General features: G+C 40.4%; 1 protein-coding gene across 2 annotated transcripts in view; it reads right to left on the reverse strand.

The window, feature by feature from the left end:
- Window positions 1-22616, reverse strand: part of PLCB1 (phospholipase C beta 1) — a 630635-nt gene that overhangs the window by 62016 nt on the left and 546003 nt on the right. For both annotated transcript variants that reach the window (XM_079784121.1, XM_079784122.1), the window contains exons 28-31: window positions 11743-11819; window positions 11548-11637; window positions 11058-11115; window positions 10068-10154 (exon numbers count right to left, since the gene is read on the reverse strand). In XM_079784121.1, coding sequence (XP_079640247.1) covers window positions 10068-10154; window positions 11058-11115; window positions 11548-11637; window positions 11743-11819 — 312 coding nt within the window. The remainder of the gene's footprint in view (window positions 1-10067; window positions 10155-11057; window positions 11116-11547; window positions 11638-11742; window positions 11820-22616) is intronic.

The following is a 22616-nucleotide window of genomic DNA, read 5'->3' on the forward strand; positions in this document are numbered from 1 at the left end:
ATTCAAAACTATGTATTAAGCACCAACTAAGTGCCAGGCATTGTTCTCGGGTGCCTAGAACTCAAGAGCATCACTGAACAAAATAACAAAGCCTCTGCCTTTATGGAGATTACATTTTAAAGGGGAGGGACCAATATTGAGTAATATACTTAAAGGGGAAGTGAATGACCTAACCAGGTAATCAATGCCATGAAAAACAGAAAAGGGAAAGGAGATGCCAGGGATGGAAGAGTGGTGGAGGGTGGTTGCAAATTTAGGTAAAGTGGTCATTGGCAGCCTCTTTGAGAAGTCAGATTTGAACAAAGACCTGAAAGGCAGGAAAGAGTTGCCCAAGAAGATACATGGGAGATGAGCATTCTGGGCAGAGGAAACAGTCCACGCAAGCACAGGGAATGGCTTGCCTAGTTGGGGCCCAGCAAGGAGCCCAGGAGGGCCGGAACAGAGGGCAGGTCAATAAGGAGATGAAGAGAGGATGCCGCACAGTGGGATCCGGTTACACTGGACCTTGTAGACTTTTATTCTGAGATGATGGGAGCCATGCAAGGGCGTTGAACAGAGGAGCGAGCTGATTTATGTTCTAAAAGGATGACTCTGGCTACTGTGTTGGGCCCAGAATATGGGTGGGGCATGTGGAAGCAAGAATACCAGTTAGGAGGCTATTTAGAAATTCAGGTGAGAAATGGCAGTGACTTTGGCTAGGGTGGGTGTGGTGCAGTTGACATGTTAACAATTATAAAGATGTGTTACCTGATTTATAATAATTTGCAAGTTCGGGGCTTTTTTGTTTCATTTAACAGAAAAACCTAATAATAAACTTAAGAATTGTGACAGCTCATTATCTATTTCCCTAAACCTAAGAATTGTTGTTGTTTTTTAAAATAATATGTAAGATGCAAAGAAAAAGAAAAGGGTGAAAAACTGAAGCTAAAGCACAATAGATTTCTTATGCTTTATGTCACTGGAAACATGGACATGTTGCTGGATGCCCTCATAGACACGAATTTGCATAACTAGCATAATTAGCTAGGGCGAAATCCATTTTGATGCCTACATGATTAAACATTCCAGTCTTTTCTCCAATTGTGTAAAGTTGATTGTGTATAAATGTGTGTGCACATGTGTATATGGTCACAGAGGGTATATAGTAAAGAATTCATCCAAACCATCAGAAACATTATGAACTGTTTACTCTTCTATCACAGATCTTGATAAGAGTCTTTGAAATATGAAAATATTATTTGAGCCTTGGTTTCTGCTACAAATTCAAAGACCTTTTTTGTTAAATTCAAAGACTAGTCTCAGCCAATGATTAATAATAAATGCAGATGTGCGTCAATTGATTTTTGTTGACAGAAAATAGATAGGTAGGACTCTAAGTGATAGATTTGTTACATTAATTTGTATCTATCTATCTATCTATCTATCTATCTATCTATCTATCTATCTATCTATCTAGATATAGATATATTTCAGAGAGGAAGGGAGAGGGAGAGAGCAATAGAAATAACGATGAGAGAGAATAATTGATCAGCTGCCTCCTGCACTTTTGTCTCCCATTTGGGATCAAACTAGGAAATGAATGGTGACCTCCAGGGTCATAGTTTGATGCTCAACCACTGAGCCATGCTGGCAGGGCACATTAATTTGGCATTAGACATAATACATTGGAAATAGAGAATGTGACTCTTGAGCTTAGACGCAGTCTGCCTGAATTGAAACTTTGACAGTTTTTATTTTATTTTTTCAGCCCAGTAGTTCTGCATTTGCCCTTTTACAATAGACTCTTCTTTGATGTCCACATACTGCTTCATCAAATATTTCAAAGCACCTAATGTACTTCCTATTTGGGTATTCTACAGCTAAATATTTCTCTCAGTTTGAGTTTGGCCATCCTTCCCTAACAATGTTGAAAGCCATAGTAAAATCAGGCAGTGGTTTCCTTATATCAGTGGTCGGCAAACTGCGGCTCGCGAGTCACATGCGGCTCTTTGGCCCCTTCAGTGTGGCTCTTCCACAAAATACCACGTGTGGGCACGCAGGTACAGTGTGATTGAAACTTCGTGGCCTATGCGTAGAAGTCGGTTTTTGGCTCTCAAAAGAAATTTCAATCGTTGTACTGTTGATATTTGGCTCTGTTGACAATGAGTTTGCCGACCACTGCCTTATATCAATTAAAATTTCACATTCTCTGCTTTGGAAAGTGTTTAGGGTATGGGTGTTGGACTATTTTCATTATCCTTGTCATACCAAAGCAGGGCTTTAAAAACAAACTGGAGATACATTGGGAATAAAACATCTAACTAGTATTGGCAAAATTCATATAAGTCATGCACAATGACAGGTACAGGAGTAAAAGTATAAGTGAGCCCAAAAGGTTTTTGGGGCCGTTCATGGTTGCTGTGCATACTTTTTTTGTTTGTTTTTGGTAGGTTGACAGATAGCGTCAATGGAATTAAAGTTTGTCTCATCCTATTCCTGATCTTAAACGCAGTCCTTATGGGGAAAACCCTGAACCCCACCAACACACACACTCCTTAATCCTTTAATACTTGGTGAATATTCTCTTTGGATTTCTTCCCCTCCATTCAATAGACCAATCACCAAACTCCCACATTTTTCATCTATAGGAAAAAAAAATAAGGATAAGGGAAGGGAAAGAATGTTAATGGAGTAGAAAAAAGGGGAAGGAATCAATGGCATTCATGGGAATCTTAGTGTAATTGTGTTGAAATCTCAAACTCACTTTCCTTGAAGATGCCAGAAAATAGAAACCCATGAATCTGTTTAGGGAATGCCAAGTAGGACTAAGGGGCAGCCACTTGTCAGCTCTAGAGATTTGTTTCCATGTTGGCTCAATCTAATCATACAATCTAATTTTCAAGAGAAATCATGTTTCTTTTTCTTTAATATTATTTCAAAGGAGATTAAATTTTTTAAAATATATTTTATTGATTTTTTTTTTTACAGAGAGGAAGGGAGAGGGATAGAGAGTTAGAAACATTGATCAGCTGCCTCTTGCACACCTCCTACTGGGGATGTGCCCGCAACCAAGGTACATGCCCTTGACTGGAATTGAACCTGGGACCTTTCAGTCTACAGGTCGATGCTCTATCCACTTAGCCAAACAGGTTAGGGCTCATGTTTCTTTAAATAAGAACATTTCCAATTTTTACATAATAGTGTGGTGGTTTTGTGATGTGCCCACTTGGCTAAGCTGAACTACATTTCCCAGAGTTCCCTTTCTGTATGTTTCCAGTTAGAATGGGCTACAAAAAAGACTCTTTCAAGAGTTGGAGTGCTGATGAGGGGATGGCAGCCATTGTTTAATACATAGGTATTATTGCTGATCTGTTGACTCATCCTTTTAGGGTGAAGCAGCAATTGGACCTGTAAAGCTTAATCATTATTCTCCCTTCCAGACTGCCTGCATGCATGCCAGGATCAGCATTAGATCGGGAGATAGCCTTGTGGAGACTACAAAGCCAGCCCCCACAATTGCAGGAGCCAATTCCCTGTAACACAAACAATCTCTTACTGGTTCTGCTTCTATAGTGGAACCTGACTAGAACAGATATTTAATTCAAACATTTTAAAAACATGTGAAAAATTTCTATTTCTGGTAATGGCTGGTTGGGTGATTTGAACCATCCTTCCCACTGAAAACAACTAAAAATGTTGGATTTGATATTAAAACTATCTTCTCTAAAAAACTTAAGACTCATAAAAATTTAAAGAATAATTAGGCCCAAACTGCAGGGACATCAAACCTAGACAGGTAATAAGCAAAAAAGCTGCTTTTGTTTTGAGGGGCTTTTGCTAATGCTGGACATTTTGAATTCATTTTTTTGACAGCCTTGTAGGGTGAGGCCAAAACCCAAAGCCCATGGCTATCCAGAATGAGGAATCTCACAGAAAACATTCTCTATAATAAGTGAGGCATACAAATTGTAGATCTGAAAATAAACCAAATACTAGAACATCTGGAAATAAAATAAAATACAAAAGCAAAAATTAAAAGCTCAGTGAATGAGTTAAATAGCAAAACCACCAAAAATTAGTGAATTAGAAAAAGGGTAAGAAAAAAAATTGTTCAAAGGGTAGCACAAAGAGACAAAAAAATGGAAAATACTAGAAAGAGTTAAGAGATAGAGAAGATGGAGTAAGGCGGTCATTTTATACATAAATTACATGATGAAAGGAAATTTTTGAAAAATGTGATGGAAGCCAATAGCTGAGAGTTTTTTTTCTGAGCTAATGAAAGTTAGCCATGCAGTCACCTCAAACACACACTTAAACACATTATAAGAAAACAATATAAAAATAAGAAAAAATCATAACTGCAGGCAAAGAGCAGAAAATATATTATCATCAAAAGAACTACACTAAGATCAATAGTTAACTTCTCAACAAGAAGAGAAGTCAGAGGACAGTGAAATGTTATCTTCCATAATAAAAAATATAACTGCCAACCTAAAATTTTTATATCCAGTTAAAGTATCATTTCAGAATGAAGGTAAAATAAAGAAAATAATGAAGAACTACATGTTTTCTAAAAGGCAATTATTCACATGGACAGATATGAAAGGGAAATTTCTTACACAGAAAAAACAAAAATAAACTACATGATGGGTCGACAAGGACTTGACAATGAGCAAAATATAGTCAACAGCCAACCAGTTTACACTTTGTGGTCTAGCTTCTATGAGAAGGTCCACTGGGTGTTATCAGGGAGAATTCATATTTCCCCATCAAGTAACAAAATATTAGAGGAGGGACAAATAAATCATGTAAGAAAGAAGCTTTTACTGAAATGCCCAAGTTAGTTTCTTTTTCCCTGAAAACTGGGAAGGCAGGATTGAAATAGCTGTATTTAGTGTTCTGTCTCAGGGCCCAAAGGTAGGTCTGACAAGAGTAATCTCACCCAGAGAAATTAGTCATGCACCCTGTTATGAAGATGTCAGAGGGGAAATGAGGGAAATCAGGCTATATTCCCCTGGTGGAGGGGAAAGAAAAGAGCCAGCATGATGAAATGTTCTTTGGCTATAAATGAAAATGCCTTAAAACTTCCTGGCATTCTCTTTTGCTAATGAGCTAAATTAAAACAGATAACTTGTGTTTTAAGAAGCATCAAAGACAAATTAAATGTCAGAGGAGAAGTAAATTACATATTTATCGACTATTTTATGAGGTTATACAGACGGTTCATTAAAAAGTCCCCTCAAAAGATGATTCTTCTTGTAACGAGGGCCTGTAGCTGCAAAGCAATCAATTTATAATGGAATATTCACAGCAGATTCAGAGCAACTCCTTATTAACGATGTTTCACCATGTTAGGATAAATCTCTTTGAAATGTAAAGAAAAAAGGTAGAATGTCCTTTTTATAATGAATCAACTCAGAGTCTAGCACAACCACAAAAAGTGTGGTTTCTTTCCACTGGCATTTGGGTTCTTGAGTTGTTCCTACCACCTTTCATACACATAAACCCTTTACTACTGTCTTTGGCAAACCTAGGTATGGAAATCCCAAGGAAACCCATTATGTCACTGAGTTGAAAGACTATATCCATCTTTAGAACTCTGCAGCTATCCTATCTAATAATAGAAGACAAATATGCAAATTGACCATACCTCTGACACAAACCACGCCCACCATCCAATCAGAGCGAGTATGCAAATTAACCCAAACCAAGATGGCTACAGCCACAGAGAGCAAAGTTTCCTAGGTAACAGAGGAAGCCAAACTTTCTGCCTGCCCTTGCCAGGCCTAAGCCTCCACTCAAGCTATAAAGTTTCAATTATAGAAGGTAAACAAATTCAAACAAATGGCGGCAGAATGGAGCTTGAGAGAGCAGGCCAGGGTTGCCGCTGGCAACAGGGGAAGCAAAGCTTTCTTCACACCCTGGCCGGGCCCACCCGCTTAAGGCAACAAAGTTTCAATTATAACCCCAACACAAATGGCTGCCGGCCTCGGAGGGAGCCCCAGGCTTGGCTCTGCTCCAGGCTACAAAGTTTCAATTGTAGAAGGAAAATAAATTCCAGATACCAGGGCCTCTGCTTGGGTTGCCAGGGGGCGTGGCCAGCCTGCAAACCACCACAGGACCCTCGCTCAGGCCGCCCCACACCCCAAGGGAACCCCCACCTGATCCGTGGCGCCCTTCAGGGCAAACCAGCTGGCCCCCACCCCTGTACCAGGCCTCTATCCTATCTAATAAAAGAGTAATATGCAGATTGATCATCACTGCAACACACAATATAGCTGCCCCCATGTGGTCAAAGATCCTGCCCCCATGTGGACACAAGATGGCCACCACAAGATGGCCAGCAGGAGAGGGCAGTTGGGAGGCACCGTGCCTGCAAGGGAGGGCAGTTGAGAGGGACCAAGCCTGCAAGGGAGGGCACTTGGAGGTGATCAACCCTGTAGGAGAGGGCAGTTAGGGGTGACCAGGCCGGCAGAGGAGGAAAGTTGGGGGCAAACAGGCTGGCAGCAGAGTGGTTAGGGGATGATCAGGATGGCAGGCAGAAGCGGTTAGGGGCAATCAGGAAGGCAGGAAGGCAAGCAGTTGGGAGCCAGCAGTCCTGGATTGTGAGAGGGATGTCCGACTGCCCATTTAGGCCCGATCCTACCGGGCAGTCGGACATCCCTCAAGGGGTCCCATATTGGAGAGGGTACAGGCTGGGCTGAGGGACAACCCCCCTCCGTGCACGAATTTCGTTCACCGGGCCTCTAGTAGATTTCATAAAAAGACGCACCTTGAACAAAACTGAAAACAGCATAAATTCAGGGACTGAATCCAAGATTTCACTGCTAGGAAACAGGCAGCTGAACGTCTCTCCATAATTTAGAACTCTACTGAAAAAGAGCTGAGTATTCTCTTTTAAGAAAATTTGTAACTTAATACATTTCAGTGGAACTTATGGACAGGAATGCACAATGCAGTTTTATGTCAAATTGGGGGCCAAAATATGTATCTCTTGTATATTTTACCTCTAGTGATCATCACCTTCCATTTTCCACAATGTCCTCAAAATGTACATACAAAAGAAATAGACTCGTTGAGTCTCAGTTTTTAATGGGAAATAAAACATTATACATATGACAAAGTCCTGGTGCATGTCACAAAATGGAACATTCTAAAATAAACTTTCACATTGTGGCTGGCCAAATTTGGTCTCCCACCGAATAGGGACCAGAAGAACAGAAGTTCTTGGTCTACGTGGAAATGAAATGGTTTTGATTGAAGAGCACCGTTCTATTGCAGGATGATTAAAATGTTGGGAACTTGAGTTGATCTTTCCAGATCATAAGTGCATGATTGAGTGAAATGTGAGAAAGTTACACTTTGAATTAATCTTCATATGGACCTTGCTCTAAATCAAGCCCAAAACTGTTATTTTTCTGCATTGGCTTTTCAAATTTCTCTTGTTAAACATTTTTTTTTTTTTTTTACTTTTAAAGGAGTGGTTTGGTTACCAAAGACTTGGGAATTTATACAGCTTGTAATTGGGATCCAGGCAAGCTCAGAAAGCAATAGGAGAAATTAGGAGCATAAAAAGAGCTTCTTCCCTGTTCAGGTGGAAGTGAGGAACACAGAACACATTATTCCATTAGTTTAAAAAGTGGATGAAAAGAAAGTAAGTTCATAATATTTGACAATAGGGTGAAAGAAACTGACAAATGGGAAGAAACATGATGCCATGTAGCAAAATATTAGTCATTATTGTTTTCTATTTAGGAAATTGCTTATGCTATCTGTAAAATATTTGAAGGAGGAACTCTATTCCCCTCAGCAACCTCTGGCAAAATTCAGCATGCTTTCCTCTTAATAAGAAGGTTGCAATTACCTTTAATATTACCTACTATAGTATCAACTCAATTTCCTTGCACAACACTGAGTGATGGAACTGTTCATAAATTTCAAGATGTCAGAAAATCACTCGGCCTTCACATCTTCTTGACTGAATGGAACTGACTCAGTTGTAGATACAGTTGGTCAGGTTCGTTTTCTTGAGTTGCTCCTTTTTCTTTTACGTTTCCCCTTTTGTTGATTTCCCTCATATCTATGTCAAGCTTTGTCAAGCCAATACTGAACGTGAAGAAAGATTATCTCAAAGTCAGTGCTATTCTATTTCTGGTCAACACCCAACAATTATGAGTGTGGCTGGCTGCTATGCTAGACTGGTCTTACATTTGCTGTCCCGTGCTTTGATCTTTCTCCACATGACCTACCCTTGACCTTATTGTTTTACTCCAGTATTAATTATTGCTCCTTCTTGTCACGGTCATTTTCCTTTATTAGCTTATTGTATCCTACAATATTAACAGCCATCATTCTTATTTTATTATCCAAGTCATGGTTCCAAAGCACAACATTTTTAAGCCCTGAAGAGCACCTCTCAATAAATGCTTTAGTTTGACATGGAACCGGCAATCGTCAAGGGCAACCTTCAAACCTAGACACAGTAAGATGGTCATAAGAACAACCTCCTGGATGGAAAGCAAAGAGGAATCATATTGGTCGCTATTTACAGTAAAAATAAAAAAAAGGCAATAGAACTACTAAAAATTCATAGAAATACTTCAGATCTCTTTCCAAGGGGCCAAAAAAAGAAATTTTAAAATTGCTATAAATATGGTAATAGTATACATTTTATCTATGAGTAAAGTTGTTGACATGTTTGGACCAAAACCAAAACAAACCAAAATAAAACTCGGTGGGAATAACAATATTTTCCAAGAGAGATTTTCTTAGAAATGAGAAAACTGGCTGAGGTATCAACCATAAGTGAAGGGCATTATGCCAATGTACAAAGTAATGACAAATATGAATTCAGACAGGATGGATTTAAAATGCATGTATTTGAATATACCACCTGGAATTGATCACTGTGAAGGTGTTTCTTAATTTTCTGTTGAACCTGGATCTTTTGCTCCAAATATTTGGGCATTTTAAAAGACCAATCCTAAATGAAAAGCATAGTGATTTCTAAAATTTGTTCTATTTTACTAATGCATAATAAATGTGAAAGGGTGGTTAAGAATATTTAAATTGTTGATTAATAAAAAAGCATAAAAATTAGCATCATATCTCAGGAATTATTAATTCTTGGATTTTCATTACTGCTTGAGAATCTATATTGCCCAACCTAAAACTTTAGGAGTCACACATATTAAATCAATGTCATAGGTAATAAAAATAAAGAGAGGAGCAGAAATAAGCACAAAAATTATTTAGAATCAACCACAAGAAATCTATAAAAAATAAATTAGTGAATGGACTATATAATGAAACAAAACTAAGACTTTTCAGCTTTACAGGTTTAAAAAGTACTTTTATGAAATACCAGTACCTTTTAGAATAGATATTTAAGCTGTAGATTGAAGAACAGAATAACTGAAAAGTACATTTTTCACAAAGAGAAAAATATTCCTTGATGAATCAAAACAGATGAATGTTCTAAAGCTGAGATACTTTTCCCCTAAAATATTTGATTTATAAATATTCAGTTTGCTTTAAGTTAATATTCATGAAACATTGGTTTTGACCAAATAATAAGCACAGGTAATTTTAAAGTGGAGCACCAATAAACTGTTATTATAGGGAAAAGGAAGATTTATATTTTTCTGGCTTATGATAATTTGTTAGATGAAAACCAGGATGCTATTGGTACAGGAACCCTCTGCTGGACAGAGTCTGCCATTACAATATAAGTTATTTAAACCTGAAGAAACTCAGCTAATTCATTTCTCTTAATTCTATCTTGGCAGGGGAGAGGGCCAGGGTCCTTTAAAAATACTTATGTCTCAACCACACCCCAGACCAATTAAAAGCCAAGCTCCAGAGCTGGATTTCTTGCATTTGCAGTTTTTAAACCTCACAAGGTGATGATAAAGTCTTATTGAATACTACCATAAAGATTTTTTACCATCATTGAAAAAGATACATACATTTCCCATGCGATGTGACCTGAGGTTGTGTGCAAGATACATGAGCGAGGGAGGTCTTATTCTAATGGAATGGAGAGAGACTGAAATTACTGAGTGATGATTCTATTCAGTTCAGTTTACCTTGGGCTTTTCGTCCAGGATCTGCTGACGTATCTCCTTGTGTTTCTCTACGAGTTTTTCTTGCCGTTTACTTTGTGCCTCTTCTAACTATAAGAAAGTTACAAAGAAAGTCATTCTCACCTAAAAGTTCAAGTGAATGTTTTCAGAAAAATATTAAAAATTAAATACATTGAATTACTTCATTCCCTGGTCAAGAACTGTCCTTACAGGTGTAGTAGACTGGTAAGCATTGAAGGTACACGGGAATGAGGGTGGAGTGATCAAATTATACTATCCTTACATTTTTCTTAATATTTGAACATATTCATAGTAACGTTTTTTTAAAAATTTGAAAAAATATATAATGGCCTCTGGAGCTTGTCATTTCTCTACCACTGGTGACAACTAAGGATTCTTTGGGGGAATCTCCCATTTACATCACGTTTCCGGGCTCCTGACCTGGAAGTGATTCTTCACACCTGTCTTTACGCGAGCCTTTTTGTACATAGGTTTGCAATTAAACTTCCAGGAACATTGACTAGGGAGCCTGCGCTGTGAAGAGTGGTAAATAGATGCAACAAGGCATGCTGTTTCCTATGGAGGCTCACACTGTGCTTGCCAAACATTCACACATAGTTTGCAAAAGAGACAGGCATTAGCCCCGTTAAAAAGAAACAACGGGCTCAAACTGGAGTCACTTTGGCTAAGCCCCACCAAGAATGAATACTAACCTAACTGCAGTGTCAGCCTCTCCCAGTCTGTCTGGAATTTCAACCTTAGCGATGTCCTCTGCCTGATAAAGCCCCCTGCCTTCTCCTGAGCAAAGGCGACCTTGCCTGTAAGAACTTCCTTGTCCCACCATCTCTCCGCCTATAAACCTTCTTCTTTGTACAGCGCTCAGAGGAACTCTCTGTTTACTCACTGGGATGCTGCCTGGTTCATGAACTGCTAGAACCAATTCGACCTTTAAATCTACTCGATTGAACGTTTGTTCTTTAACAACCAACATACCCTCTTGATGTACTGCACCACCTCCTGGATGTATGACCGGATCATCTCTGTCTTTTCCCTAAAAGAAAAGGACAAATAAATCATTATATGAACACATCCGGCATCAGAAAACATGAGACTCTTGGACTCCCCGATGAGAATTTATAGAACTCTCAACATTCTTATTACTGCTTCCAGGAAGGTACAATGCACCAACTCTGGACAAAGGTCAGGTGCCCCCAAGGGCAGACTTTGTTTTCACTAAATGCTGGGAAGACTGCCTGACATTATTAGAAGTGAGTATTCAACCTTTTCCTGAGGGACACCCTTTACTCAGCCTTTATCTTCAAGGTCCTTTTCTGAACTGCTCTCTGAGTTTCCGGTTGAAAACCTTACAGAGAAGATCTTTTGAAAGGTTAATTAGAGGAGAAATTTCACAGATGGGTCTTCATGGTTAAGAATAAAATAATCCCCAGGTAAAAGGTGGGGAAGAAGGGTTCTTTCTCCTTACTCTTCCATCTGGCTTTTGTCTTTGGATTTAGCTTCTGTTATCTTCTCCTGTCTCTTTTTATCCATTTTCTTCTTTAATTCCTTCTTCTCTCTGAAGTCAAAATGGAAGTAAAAGGGAAAAAAGGCAAATGAAGTGGCAGTTTGTATTGAATACATTTATATACACAAGTCCATTGTAATGAGGATGGAGGCTTACTTCTCACAGATTTCTTTGAGCTTCTTTAACTGATTGTTCTGACATTCTTCAGCAACATCCGTCAATTTTTGGATAAGCTGAGGAAAGAAAATGCCAGTTTGCTATTTTATGTTACCATAAACAAAGCACCCTCTCCCTCAAACAATAATATCTGTCATTAAAAAATCTCTCATTGATATTTAACAATAGTTAGAATTATCAAACATCTATGATAGGTAATGAGGACATATTTAACCCTTTGCACTCGCTAACCCTCACTAACCCTTTGCTACCAATGCTAACCGTGTCGAGTCACACTCGACATCCGAGTGCAAAAGGTTAAAACCATCATATTATCTTGGTTTGAATACAACATTCTTATCTCTTTTAAAAACATATATTTTTTTTATTGATTTCAGAGAGGAAGGGTGAGGGAGAGAGTGATAGAAACATCAATGATGAAAGAGAATCATTGATCAGCTGCCTTCTGCACAACCCCCACTGGGGATCAAGCCCGCAACCCAGGCATGTATCTTGACCAGGAATTGAACTGTGACCTCCTGGTTCATAGGTTGATGCTCAACCACTGAGCCATGCTGGCCGGGCTTCTTATCTCTTTTTAATTAAACAGGATTCCTTAGGTTACTGTGCTGGTTACTATAGCTTGACCCAGTGCAAAGACAACAAACAGTGAGGACCCAGATTCCAATCCCCACTTTATGTGTGACCTATTAAAAGGATGATTTGGCCAAGAAAACCTGTTTTCTTGGTTGTAAATGAAATTGTGCAAGCTTTTATCTTTTGGAGGCACTGTGACGCTTAAAATAAAATGAACATGATACAAATGTGAGTTATAATTAACTGTGAATTATGATTCTAGGTTTCCAGGTATTATTCATTGTTTAATTGCTTCATGGATAATATGAGTTACCCATCTTAGAAATCGATGGTTTTGTCCTTGTGTGGGTGACTTCCAAAGAACATAATAAATTCTCTTCTGTGCTATCACAGTATTTTTAATACATTACCACGAAAGTAATTATTGTATTGCCTTGAATGTATTTTTCTTATTAAACCAAGTTTGGAGAGAACAGTGACTGTGTTTTCATATCCTCAGCCCTCCGCACAATACCCAGCATTCAGTAGTTGCTCAATAAAAGCTTGCCAATTATGTGAACGTCATTTTGCCTTCCAATCCCTTCTCTGTCTTTATTCCATACTAGAGGCCTGGTGCATGAATTCATGCACCAGTGGGGTCCCTCAGCCTGGCCTGCGGGATCGGGCAGAAACCAGCTCTCTGACATCCCCCAAGGGGTCCCTGATTGCAAGAGGGTGCAGGCCAGGCTGAGGGACCCCACCCATGCACGATTGGGGCAGGGGAGAGACCGAAGGAGGGCTCTAGGGCATGTCCAGCCCATCTCGCTCAGTCCTGATTGGCCAGACCCCAGCAGCAAGTTAACCTACCAGTGGGAGTGTCTGCCCCCTGGTGATCATAGCAACTGGTGGACCGGTCTACTGTCTGCCCCCTGGTGGTCGGTGCATGTCATAGTGAGCAGTTAAGCAGCCTTAGCATATCATTAGCATATTACGCTTTGATTGGTTGAATGGACGACCAGATGATGCTACACTTAGCATATTAGGCTTTTATTATATAGGATGAATACCATAAACAACCTTCTGCCATTGCTCAGGCAGAGTAGCAACTGGACCCAACCCTTCTTACTGGACACCAAATACATTGTGTGGGCTTCCTGCAAAAGGTCCCACAGCTGTTCCCCAGAGCTGGAGTTCTCAGATGCAGCAGGGTGAGCTGACCAGTTTTATATAAGCTACAGCTACAATAGTGACAAGGCAATCCTACCTAATAAAAGAGTAATATGCAAATTGACCCTAACTCCGCTGCACCCACAAGCCATGCCCACAAGCCACACCCACCAGCCATTCAGGAGCAGATATACAAATAAACCCAACCAAGATGGCTACAGCCACAGAGAGCAAGGTTTCCCAGGCAACGTAGGAAGCCAAGCTTGCAGCCTGGCCTTGCAGGCCTAAGCCTCCACTCAAGCTACAAAGTTTCAATTATAGAAGGTAAACAAATCCAAACAGAAATGGCGGCAGCCACGGAGCTGGAGAGAGCAGGCCAGGGTTGTCCCCGGCAACGGAGGAAGCCAAGCTTTCCACCTGCCCTGGCTGGCCTAAGCCTCCACTCCAGGCTACAAAGTTTCAATTATAGAAGGTGAATTAACCCCAACAGAAATGGCTGCCAGCCACAGAGCAAGCAGGAGGCTTGGCTCCGCTCCAGGTTACAAAGTTTCAATTGTAGAAGGTAAATAAATTCCAGATACCAGGGCCTCCGCTTGGGTCACCAGGGGGCATGGCTGGCCTGCAAACCACCACAGGCCCCTGGCTCAGGCCGCCCCACGCCCCAAGGGAACCCCCATCCTGATCCGGGACACCCTTCAGGGCAAACCAGCTGGCCCCCACCCCTGTACCAGGCCTCTATCCTATCTAATAAAAGAGTAATATGCAAATTGACCATCACTCCAACACACAATATGGCTGCCCCCATGTGGTCAAAGATCCTGCCCACATGTGGACACAAGATGGCTGGCACAAGATGGCCAGCAGGGGAGGGCAGTTGGGAGGCACCAGGCCTGCAAGGGAGGGCAGTTGAGAGGGACCAGGCCTGCAAGGGAGGGCAGTTGGAGGCGATCAACCCTGCAGGGGAGGGCAGTTAGGGGTGACCAGGCCGGCAGAGGAGGGAAGTTGGGGGCAAACAGACTGGCAGGGGAGCAGTTAGGCATCAATCAGGCTGGCAGCAGAGTGGTTAGGGGGTGATCAGGCTGGCAGGCAGAAGCAGTTAGGGGCAATCAGGAAGGCAGGCAGGTGAACAGTTGGGAGCCAGCAGTCCTGGATTGTGAGAGGGCAGTCGGACATCCCTTGAGGGGTCCCAGATTGGAGAGGGTACAGGCTGGGCTGAAGGACACACCCCCTCCGTGCACGAATTTCATGCACCGGGCCTCTAGTATAATCATAATGCCAGTTCACTTTCATTGATAATGTATACAGGCTGGGAACAGTTTGAAGAGTTTTAAATGCAGTAACTTATTCAATTCTAAGAGTTGGCCTATTGGCAAGAAGTTGGTGCTATTATCTTCCTTTTAAATATGAAAACATGGACCCCAGGTGCTCAAGTGTCTGGTTTAGGGCCAAAGAGGTAGTAAGCCATGGAGGTGGGTACAAAACCAGACAATCAGGCTGTAGCCTTCACCACTTTCCCACACCACCTTTTCATTCTGACTATAGAAATTGTTTTAAATGACCCCTTCTTATCTAAGAGAATATAAGAAGTCAAGGGAAAAAGTCTCTTATAGGATTAGAATAAAAAAATTTCTTAACATGACACACCCATCTGTAAAGTGGATTATGTCTGAACAAATACTCACTGGAGCTTGGGCCAGCAGAAAACCTATTTGATCATCCAGAAGACACTGTCAGATCATGACTGTCACGATTAAAGATATAGTGAAATATTGCAGTGCTGTGGTGCCATTTATCCAGTTGTCTAGATGTTAAACTGATATGCAAAGACTCTGGAAACTTGCTTGAGGATTCCTGCAATGCTGCTATTCTAGCTGAGGGTGAATACTCAGCACATCTCCTTTCCCAGGGATCTTTCTTGTCTCCCATTCTCCCCAAGAAGTTACAGAGCATCATTCAGGGATCCCCAACCATGGCTGCAACATCAGAAAACTTGGGCAACTTCTTAAAAATACAGATTCCAGAGCCTGTTCCTAGGCTTTTGAACTCCAAATGTCTTGGGGAGGAATAAATGTTTTCAAAATGTCCTCTGATGATTTGGACACTTTGCCAGATTTGGGGGGTTTGGGTGGCCTGGTCCACATTCTACAGACTGTTGCATAGCTCCCAGCAATGCTTTTGAATTCTGTGGTTTCACACTTCTGTTCCCATGTTGCCATCTCTATCATTCATTTGACTCCAATGTGTTCTATTTTGTTGATTCTGCCAGCGCCTGCTCACATTCCCTTCCACCTCTTGCCACAACATCAGTGACCAGTCAACACAACCACTGGGCTTGAGATCTCACAGCCCTCTGCCCACTCAGTTCAGCCTTTTATTTTGATTTGGTTTTAGCCCCCACACAACTGCCAGCACCACACCTCCTCAAGGCTCCACAGCAGTTCCCTGTCTTGGTATCACCTGGCCTTCCTCTTTGCCCCTCCCTCAGATTATCACACTGCTCTTTGCTCTTCTCAGAACTAGTTCCCACTTCTCTTGCTCCCAGAGCACACACTTTTGTCTAAACTATTCAATTTAGCCACAATCCAACATTTACCAAGTGCTCACTAAACCCCGGGCACCATTCTAGAAACTGTGAGGCAATGTCCTGGCTTTCTAGGTCTTGCTACTCAAACTGTGGTCCATGGACCAGCAGCACTGGCGTTGCCAATGGTCACATTAGAAATGCAAATTCTCAGGCCCCACCCCAGCTCAACTTGAAATTAAAATCTGTATTTTAACAAGATTCCCAGGAGATACTTGTGCAAGTTACACGTTGAGAAGTACTGTCTAGATTGCTGAGGACGATGGAGACGATTTAGAAGAAGCCCTCTGTTATGGACTGAATGCTGGTGTCCCCCACTCTCACTTTCATATTGAAATCCTAACCTCCAATGTAATGGTATTAGGAGATGGGGACTTGGGTGGAAATTAGGTTATGAAGGTGGAGCCCCCATGAATGGGATTAGCACTCTAATAAAAGAAACCCCAGAGAGCTCCCTGGCCCCTTCAGCCATGTAAGGACACTGTGAGACAGACATCTATGAACCAGGAAGTGGCTAACGAGACATCAAATGTGCAGGTGCCTTAATCTTGGACTTTCAGCCTTCAGAACTGTGAGGAGTAATTCTTTGTTGTTTAAGCCACTCAGTCTATGGTGATTTAACAGCCCAAACTAAGACACCCTTCTTAAGTTCCCTCTTCTCTGCCTCAAAAGGTCTTTGGAACTTGACTTTCATTCTCTTCATTGCCCCAAACTGAGCTTCCTCACTTGTGACACAGAGATAATGTTTCCCTCCTGGGGTCGCTGTGAAAGCTGAGAAGGCAAACACACGTGCAAGCCCAATAGACTACACGTCGGTTCTTAACTTGGTTTCCTTACCCTTCCTTCCAAGAGAAAGATTCTTGCCTGTATTTTCCATCCTGTCTTTTCCCACCTGTGGCAAGACCTAATCCGCCATTTCATTTTCTCCTCTCAACCTTTCTTCTGCATCAGACACATTCCCTTTGCATTAAAACACATTATTTTTCCTCGTCCTCCCAGAACCCTGAACCTTTGTTCCACATCTGAACTTCCTTTCATTTCTATCCCTAAAACAGAAGAGTAATTGCCACTTCCAAAGCCCCATGCTCTTCAATCCCACCATCTCACTCCAGCCTCTAGCACTCACCTGGTTCTGCTTGAAGATTACAAAACCTTTCCCATTACTAACTTAGTGGCCCTTTCTTGGGACTTAGGTAGTCTAACACGAGTTTCTGTCAATTGCAACCAAGATAACTCTGACCAAAAAGAAAGGAAAAAAAAAAAAACAGAAATAAAAAATTTCACTACTTAACCCCCAAATAAGGTGGAGGAACCTCTGAGTTTTGAACTCAGAGTTTCTATTGCATGAAATGTGAAAATAGGATGCAGAAGAGTAATTTTTCATATAATAACTAAAATGCTTTTTAACTGACTTAGGAGTACTCTCACTTTTGCTGTATTTCTTAACAGACAGGCTCTACTCAAAGAATCTGTCAATCATGTGTTAGCCAAAAAACTCACTGAAGATAGAAAAGAAGAAAAATTAGTTTAAAATTCCTAGGAAAACAAGAGGGTACATGGTAAACTGAAATGCAGTAAACAACATCTAATTTTAACTTGTAATACGATTTTTTTCCTGGCCCAAAGAAGTAGACACATTTCAGTAATGTTGCTTGTTTATTTACCACTCATAACAACTCTCCTAGTTAAATGTTCCAAACCTTTTAAGGAATGAAAAAGAAAATCCGCAGGGGAATATAATTTTATGTTTGTTCTCCAATCCATGCTGAATTTCACTTGGTTTGGTCATTTGAGGGTGAGAGAATGGTTTCAAGGGAGGAAAAGTAATTTCTTGACTCTAGCTCAAACGGGATAAAAGAAATGTGGACAGAAATTGGAATCTTTGAAGTCTCTTCTAAGAAGGATAATTTTGGAAAATGGGCAAAAAGTCAAGTATTGAATGTCCACACTTCAGACATAACTCAATCTTCCTTCCTGTTCTGCTACTCTCTAGAGAAGCTATCTCCTTTTTTTCCTGGTCAAAGCACCCATTCTGAATTTTCACTATAAGTTATTTGTTCTTCTTCTACAAAGAATTTACGATTCTTCTAAACTAAGTAATGATTTATAAATTAATGCATTACTGACAATTTGAAAACAAAGTGGATGTTTACACCGGGGTGTATCCTGGCCATTCAAATTGGGAAATATCCATTTATTTATCAACCAGTGTTTACTGAGCACCTAGGCGGTACTAGACACTGGGCTAGGTTGGATGGTCCAACTTTGAACCCACAGACAGGCCCTGTCCGTGTGGAGCTGTCATTCTCTCTTCTCTTTTCAGGAGGAAGAGAAATTCTTAGATGAAAAGGGCAATTATCTTGATCATTCTCTGAGATATTCTTTCATACTTAATGCATTTTTTTATTTCTATAGCTAAACACAATTTATAGCTTCTTATTTGAATCTAAATGTTTCAAAGATCCTTGAATTTTCTTATTCTTGCTGTGCAAAGAAATAAAGTGAAAATCTGACTAAGATTCCTAGTCAATGTCAATAAGTTGGCTCAGTGAATGTATAACATTTAAAATTATTTTTCACATTTAAATTTTGCCGAGGTAAATGTCAACTTTTTTAGTTTTCTGGGAAATATAAATGGATCAATGTAACATACTCCACTGAATGATATTTTTGGTATTATTTTACAAGGCTATCAACTGGAAATATCTTCAAATGTTTTTTAAAAATCAAGAAATTTGATAAAAAGAGTCTGGTTGTTTCATCTCATTTTATCAGCCTAGATGATGCTTGGGTTTTGCCAAATTCTCTGAATTTCCTCATCAGTAAAATATAACATCTAAATTATCACTAAAATTCCTTTAATAAGTTGTAAAATTATATTATTCTATGGATATAAATGTTTTTAGAATTCAATAATGGTTTAAGATATCCTGAAAATGATAAAAAAAAATAAGTATTTATGGCCATGAGATATTTATTTTATTGATAAAGGCAACTTTTATGATAAAATAACTTTTACTAATAATAATTCTTACATAGTTTTAAGTAAAAATTTAGAATAGAGCAAAGCTTTATCCCTTTATAAATCTAAACTAGAGGCCCGGTGCACGAAATTCATGCATAGGGTTGTGGTGTGTCCCTCAGCCCAGCCTGCACCCTCTCCAATCTGGGGCCCCTCGAGGGATGTTTGACCGCCTGTTTAGATCGGGCCTAAATGGGCAGTTGGACATCTCTCACAATCCAGGACTGCTGGCTCCCAACCATTTGCCTGCCTGCCATCCTGATTGCCCCTAACCGCTTCTGCCTACCAGCCTGATCACCCCCTAACCACTCCACTGCCAGCCTGATTGACTCCTAATTGCTCCCCTGCCAGCCTGATTGCCCCCAACTGCCCTCCCCTGTCAGCCTGGTTGCCCCTAACTGCCCTTCCCTGCTGGCCTGGTCAACTCTAACTGTTTTTTCCCTGCAGGCCTGGTCACCCCCAACTGCCCTCCCCTGCTGGACCATTCAACCCCACCTGACCTCCCTTGAAAGCCTGGTCCCTCCCAACTGCCCTCCCCTGCTGGCCTGATTGCCCACAACTGCCCTCCCCTGCCAGCCATCTTGTGGTGGCCATCTTGTGTCTACTTGGGGGCAGCCATATTTGACCACATGGGGCAGCCATTTTGTGTGTTGGAGTGACAGTCAATTTGCATATTACTCTTTTATTAGATAGGATACTAATGAATGTATTTGCAAGAGTTATTGAAAAGTTGGTGTGTTGTTACAGATGGTGCAATTATGGATTTATTTTTTTAAATAATTTTTATTGATTTTTTTGAGAGAGATGAAGGGAGAGGGAGTGAGAGAGAAACATTGATGTGAGAACAAAATATCAATCGGCTGCCTTCTGCACCTCCCCCCCCCCCCTTTACAGGGAATCGAGTCTGCAACCCAGGCATGTACCCTGACCAGGAATAGAACTGGCAACCTCTCTGTGCATGGGACAATGCCCAAACAACTGAGCCACATTAGCCAGGGCACAATTATAGATTTCTTGATTAAAATAAAAGAAAATGAGAAAATGTTTGCATCTGATCAAGCCCCCTGAGATTGTTATATCTCATTAAATCAATTGAAGAAAACCCGAGCCACTAAAATTTTAGGATAAGCCTTCAGAATGCTAAAAGATGCCAAGGCCACATAATTGAGAATGAATAAAATAGTAATTATTACCCACCAGTCAGATGGGAAAGTAACAATAGTATTCAAACTGGAGGTTTTCAAATAATTATGATAGGAGACATGGCTCAAAGAGACATGATTTATACTGTGGCTTATAACTAAAATAGCAATAAATCATGGGTTTAATATTTCAACAATCCATTTGGAAGCTAGACCCAGAAGAGCTGCCCAGGAAGACAAATGCCACAGCATGCCAGCTATTTTTTCCTTAATGCAAAATATATCACTTCAGCACCCTCCACTTGCCAGATGGGATGCAGTGAGGGCTGTAGTTCCAGAGGGCACAAACTAAATTATCTGACTTGTGGATTCTATTTTGGAATTTTCCTTTCAGCAGAATCTCTTCTGTTCCCTAAGCTTCTGTAAGTCGACACAAGTCAAAGCTATTATTTCCTTAGTCTTTGGGGATGGTTCTGTTTACTGACCTTTTCCCCCTTAATCTCACCTAAATAGTCAACAATTAGCACATAAAAATATATTAAGACTTATATTGTGCACACACACAAGAGAAAAACCCAAGTTGAAATGTTTATTGCTTTAAGCTGAAATCCCTAATTATTATTTTGTAAGGTCTGAGATCTGGATGATTTCTGGGTTCAATAATTTAAGTAAAACTAGCATTACAGTCAGAGGGAAACTTTACAAGCATTGTTGTATAGACTTTTTATTTTACAAATGAGAATGCAGGCACCGAAGTGAACTGTTTTAGCTAAAGTTACATAACTAAAAATGGAAGTTATGTCTACTCACTCTAATTCCTTTGGTAAGGAATGATGACCATGTTCTAGGCCCTGTGTTAAGTTTCCATGGATGGTTTTATTGAATCTCATTTCCAAATGATGAGGGCTGTGAGTAGATTAATAATTTACAGGCCCTGATTCTCCACTGCTCTCTGTATCTACCAGTATGTTCTTTGCAATATAACTTGCAGGTCCCCTAAATGAGAGATTTGCCTATCTCTTGGATCTGGGCAAGTCCTATGACTTGTTTTGGTCAAGGAAGGAAGAAGAAACAAGACCTCTTTAGAGACCTTGCTCTCTTCCACTTGTTCTCAGCTGGATGCCTTCCTGTGGGATGATGAGAGATGTGGATCAGTCATCTGTGCTGACCCAGCTGGTGGTCAGCCAACCTCCAGAAGTAGAACCCCTAAGTGACCGGCACCTGAACCAAAGACATGTAAGTGAGCTCAGCCAAGACCAGAAGAACCATCCAGTTGAGTTAAACTTCAATTGCTACACAGAATCAAGAGCTTCAGGGGCAGGGAACCTTTTTTTCTGCCAAGGGCCATTTGCATATTTATAACATCATTTCTGGGCCACACAAACATTTATCAACTTAAAAATTAGCCTGCTATGCTTGGTCAAACATTTAATTAACTCACCCCTAATGCCTTGGCAGTGCCAGCATAAATGATTTTGTGGGCCTTATATGGCCCTTGAGCTGGACGTTCCACACCCCTGAAAATGGTTACTGTTTTAAGCCAATAAATTTTAAGGTGTTTCTTATGCAACAATAGTGACTGAAAAAGGTGGGCATAAAGTAGGTTTCAGTCCACAAATTGTACTCTTAACCACTGTAAGCCCCTTGGCAGGAACACATTTAGGACATTGGGTCCACACAGAATCCCTTCATCAGTATGAGGACCAGAGTAGACCTTCAATAATTTTAAATGGGTGAGTGAATTATATAAGCATACTTTGTACTTTCTAACTTGCCCAATTTCCTAAAATAATAAATGAAAAGATACAGTATTAACTCTGTGGGTGAAAACAGGAGACAATCCAACAGAAAAATAGGCAATGGATGTGAATAGGCAGTTTGTGGGAGAAAGGAACACAAATGGCCAATAAACACACATAAATATGCTTGTTTTTGATCATAATTAAAGCAATATGATTTAAAATTTAATAAAATTTATAACCATATATTTATCATTTTTAACTATATATGTAACATTTGTATATTGTATATATAAGAAATATGTGAATATTATATATAACATAATGTAATATATAATATAATATTTTAATACCATATATGAAATACTAGAGGCCTGGTGCACAAAAATTCGTGCCCCCTCTCACCGTCTGGGAGCCCTCAGGGGATGTCCTACTGATGGACAGTCTGTCCTCCCTCTGCAGGAGGCGACTGGGCTGATCAGGGAAGGCGCGGCCCCCATCACCCCGGGCCCTCCTCAGCCCTCGCAGACGCTGCGGCTTTGTTCAGAAGGACTTCCAGAAGATGTCTGGTCTATCCAGTCTAATTAGCATATTATCCTTTTATTAGTATAGATATGTATATATGTAATATACACTGAGTGGCCAGA

Source organism: Cnephaeus nilssonii (genome assembly GCF_951640355.1).
Source record: "Cnephaeus nilssonii genome assembly, chromosome: 11".
Classification (NCBI taxonomy): Eukaryota; Metazoa; Chordata; class Mammalia; order Chiroptera; family Vespertilionidae; genus Cnephaeus; species Cnephaeus nilssonii.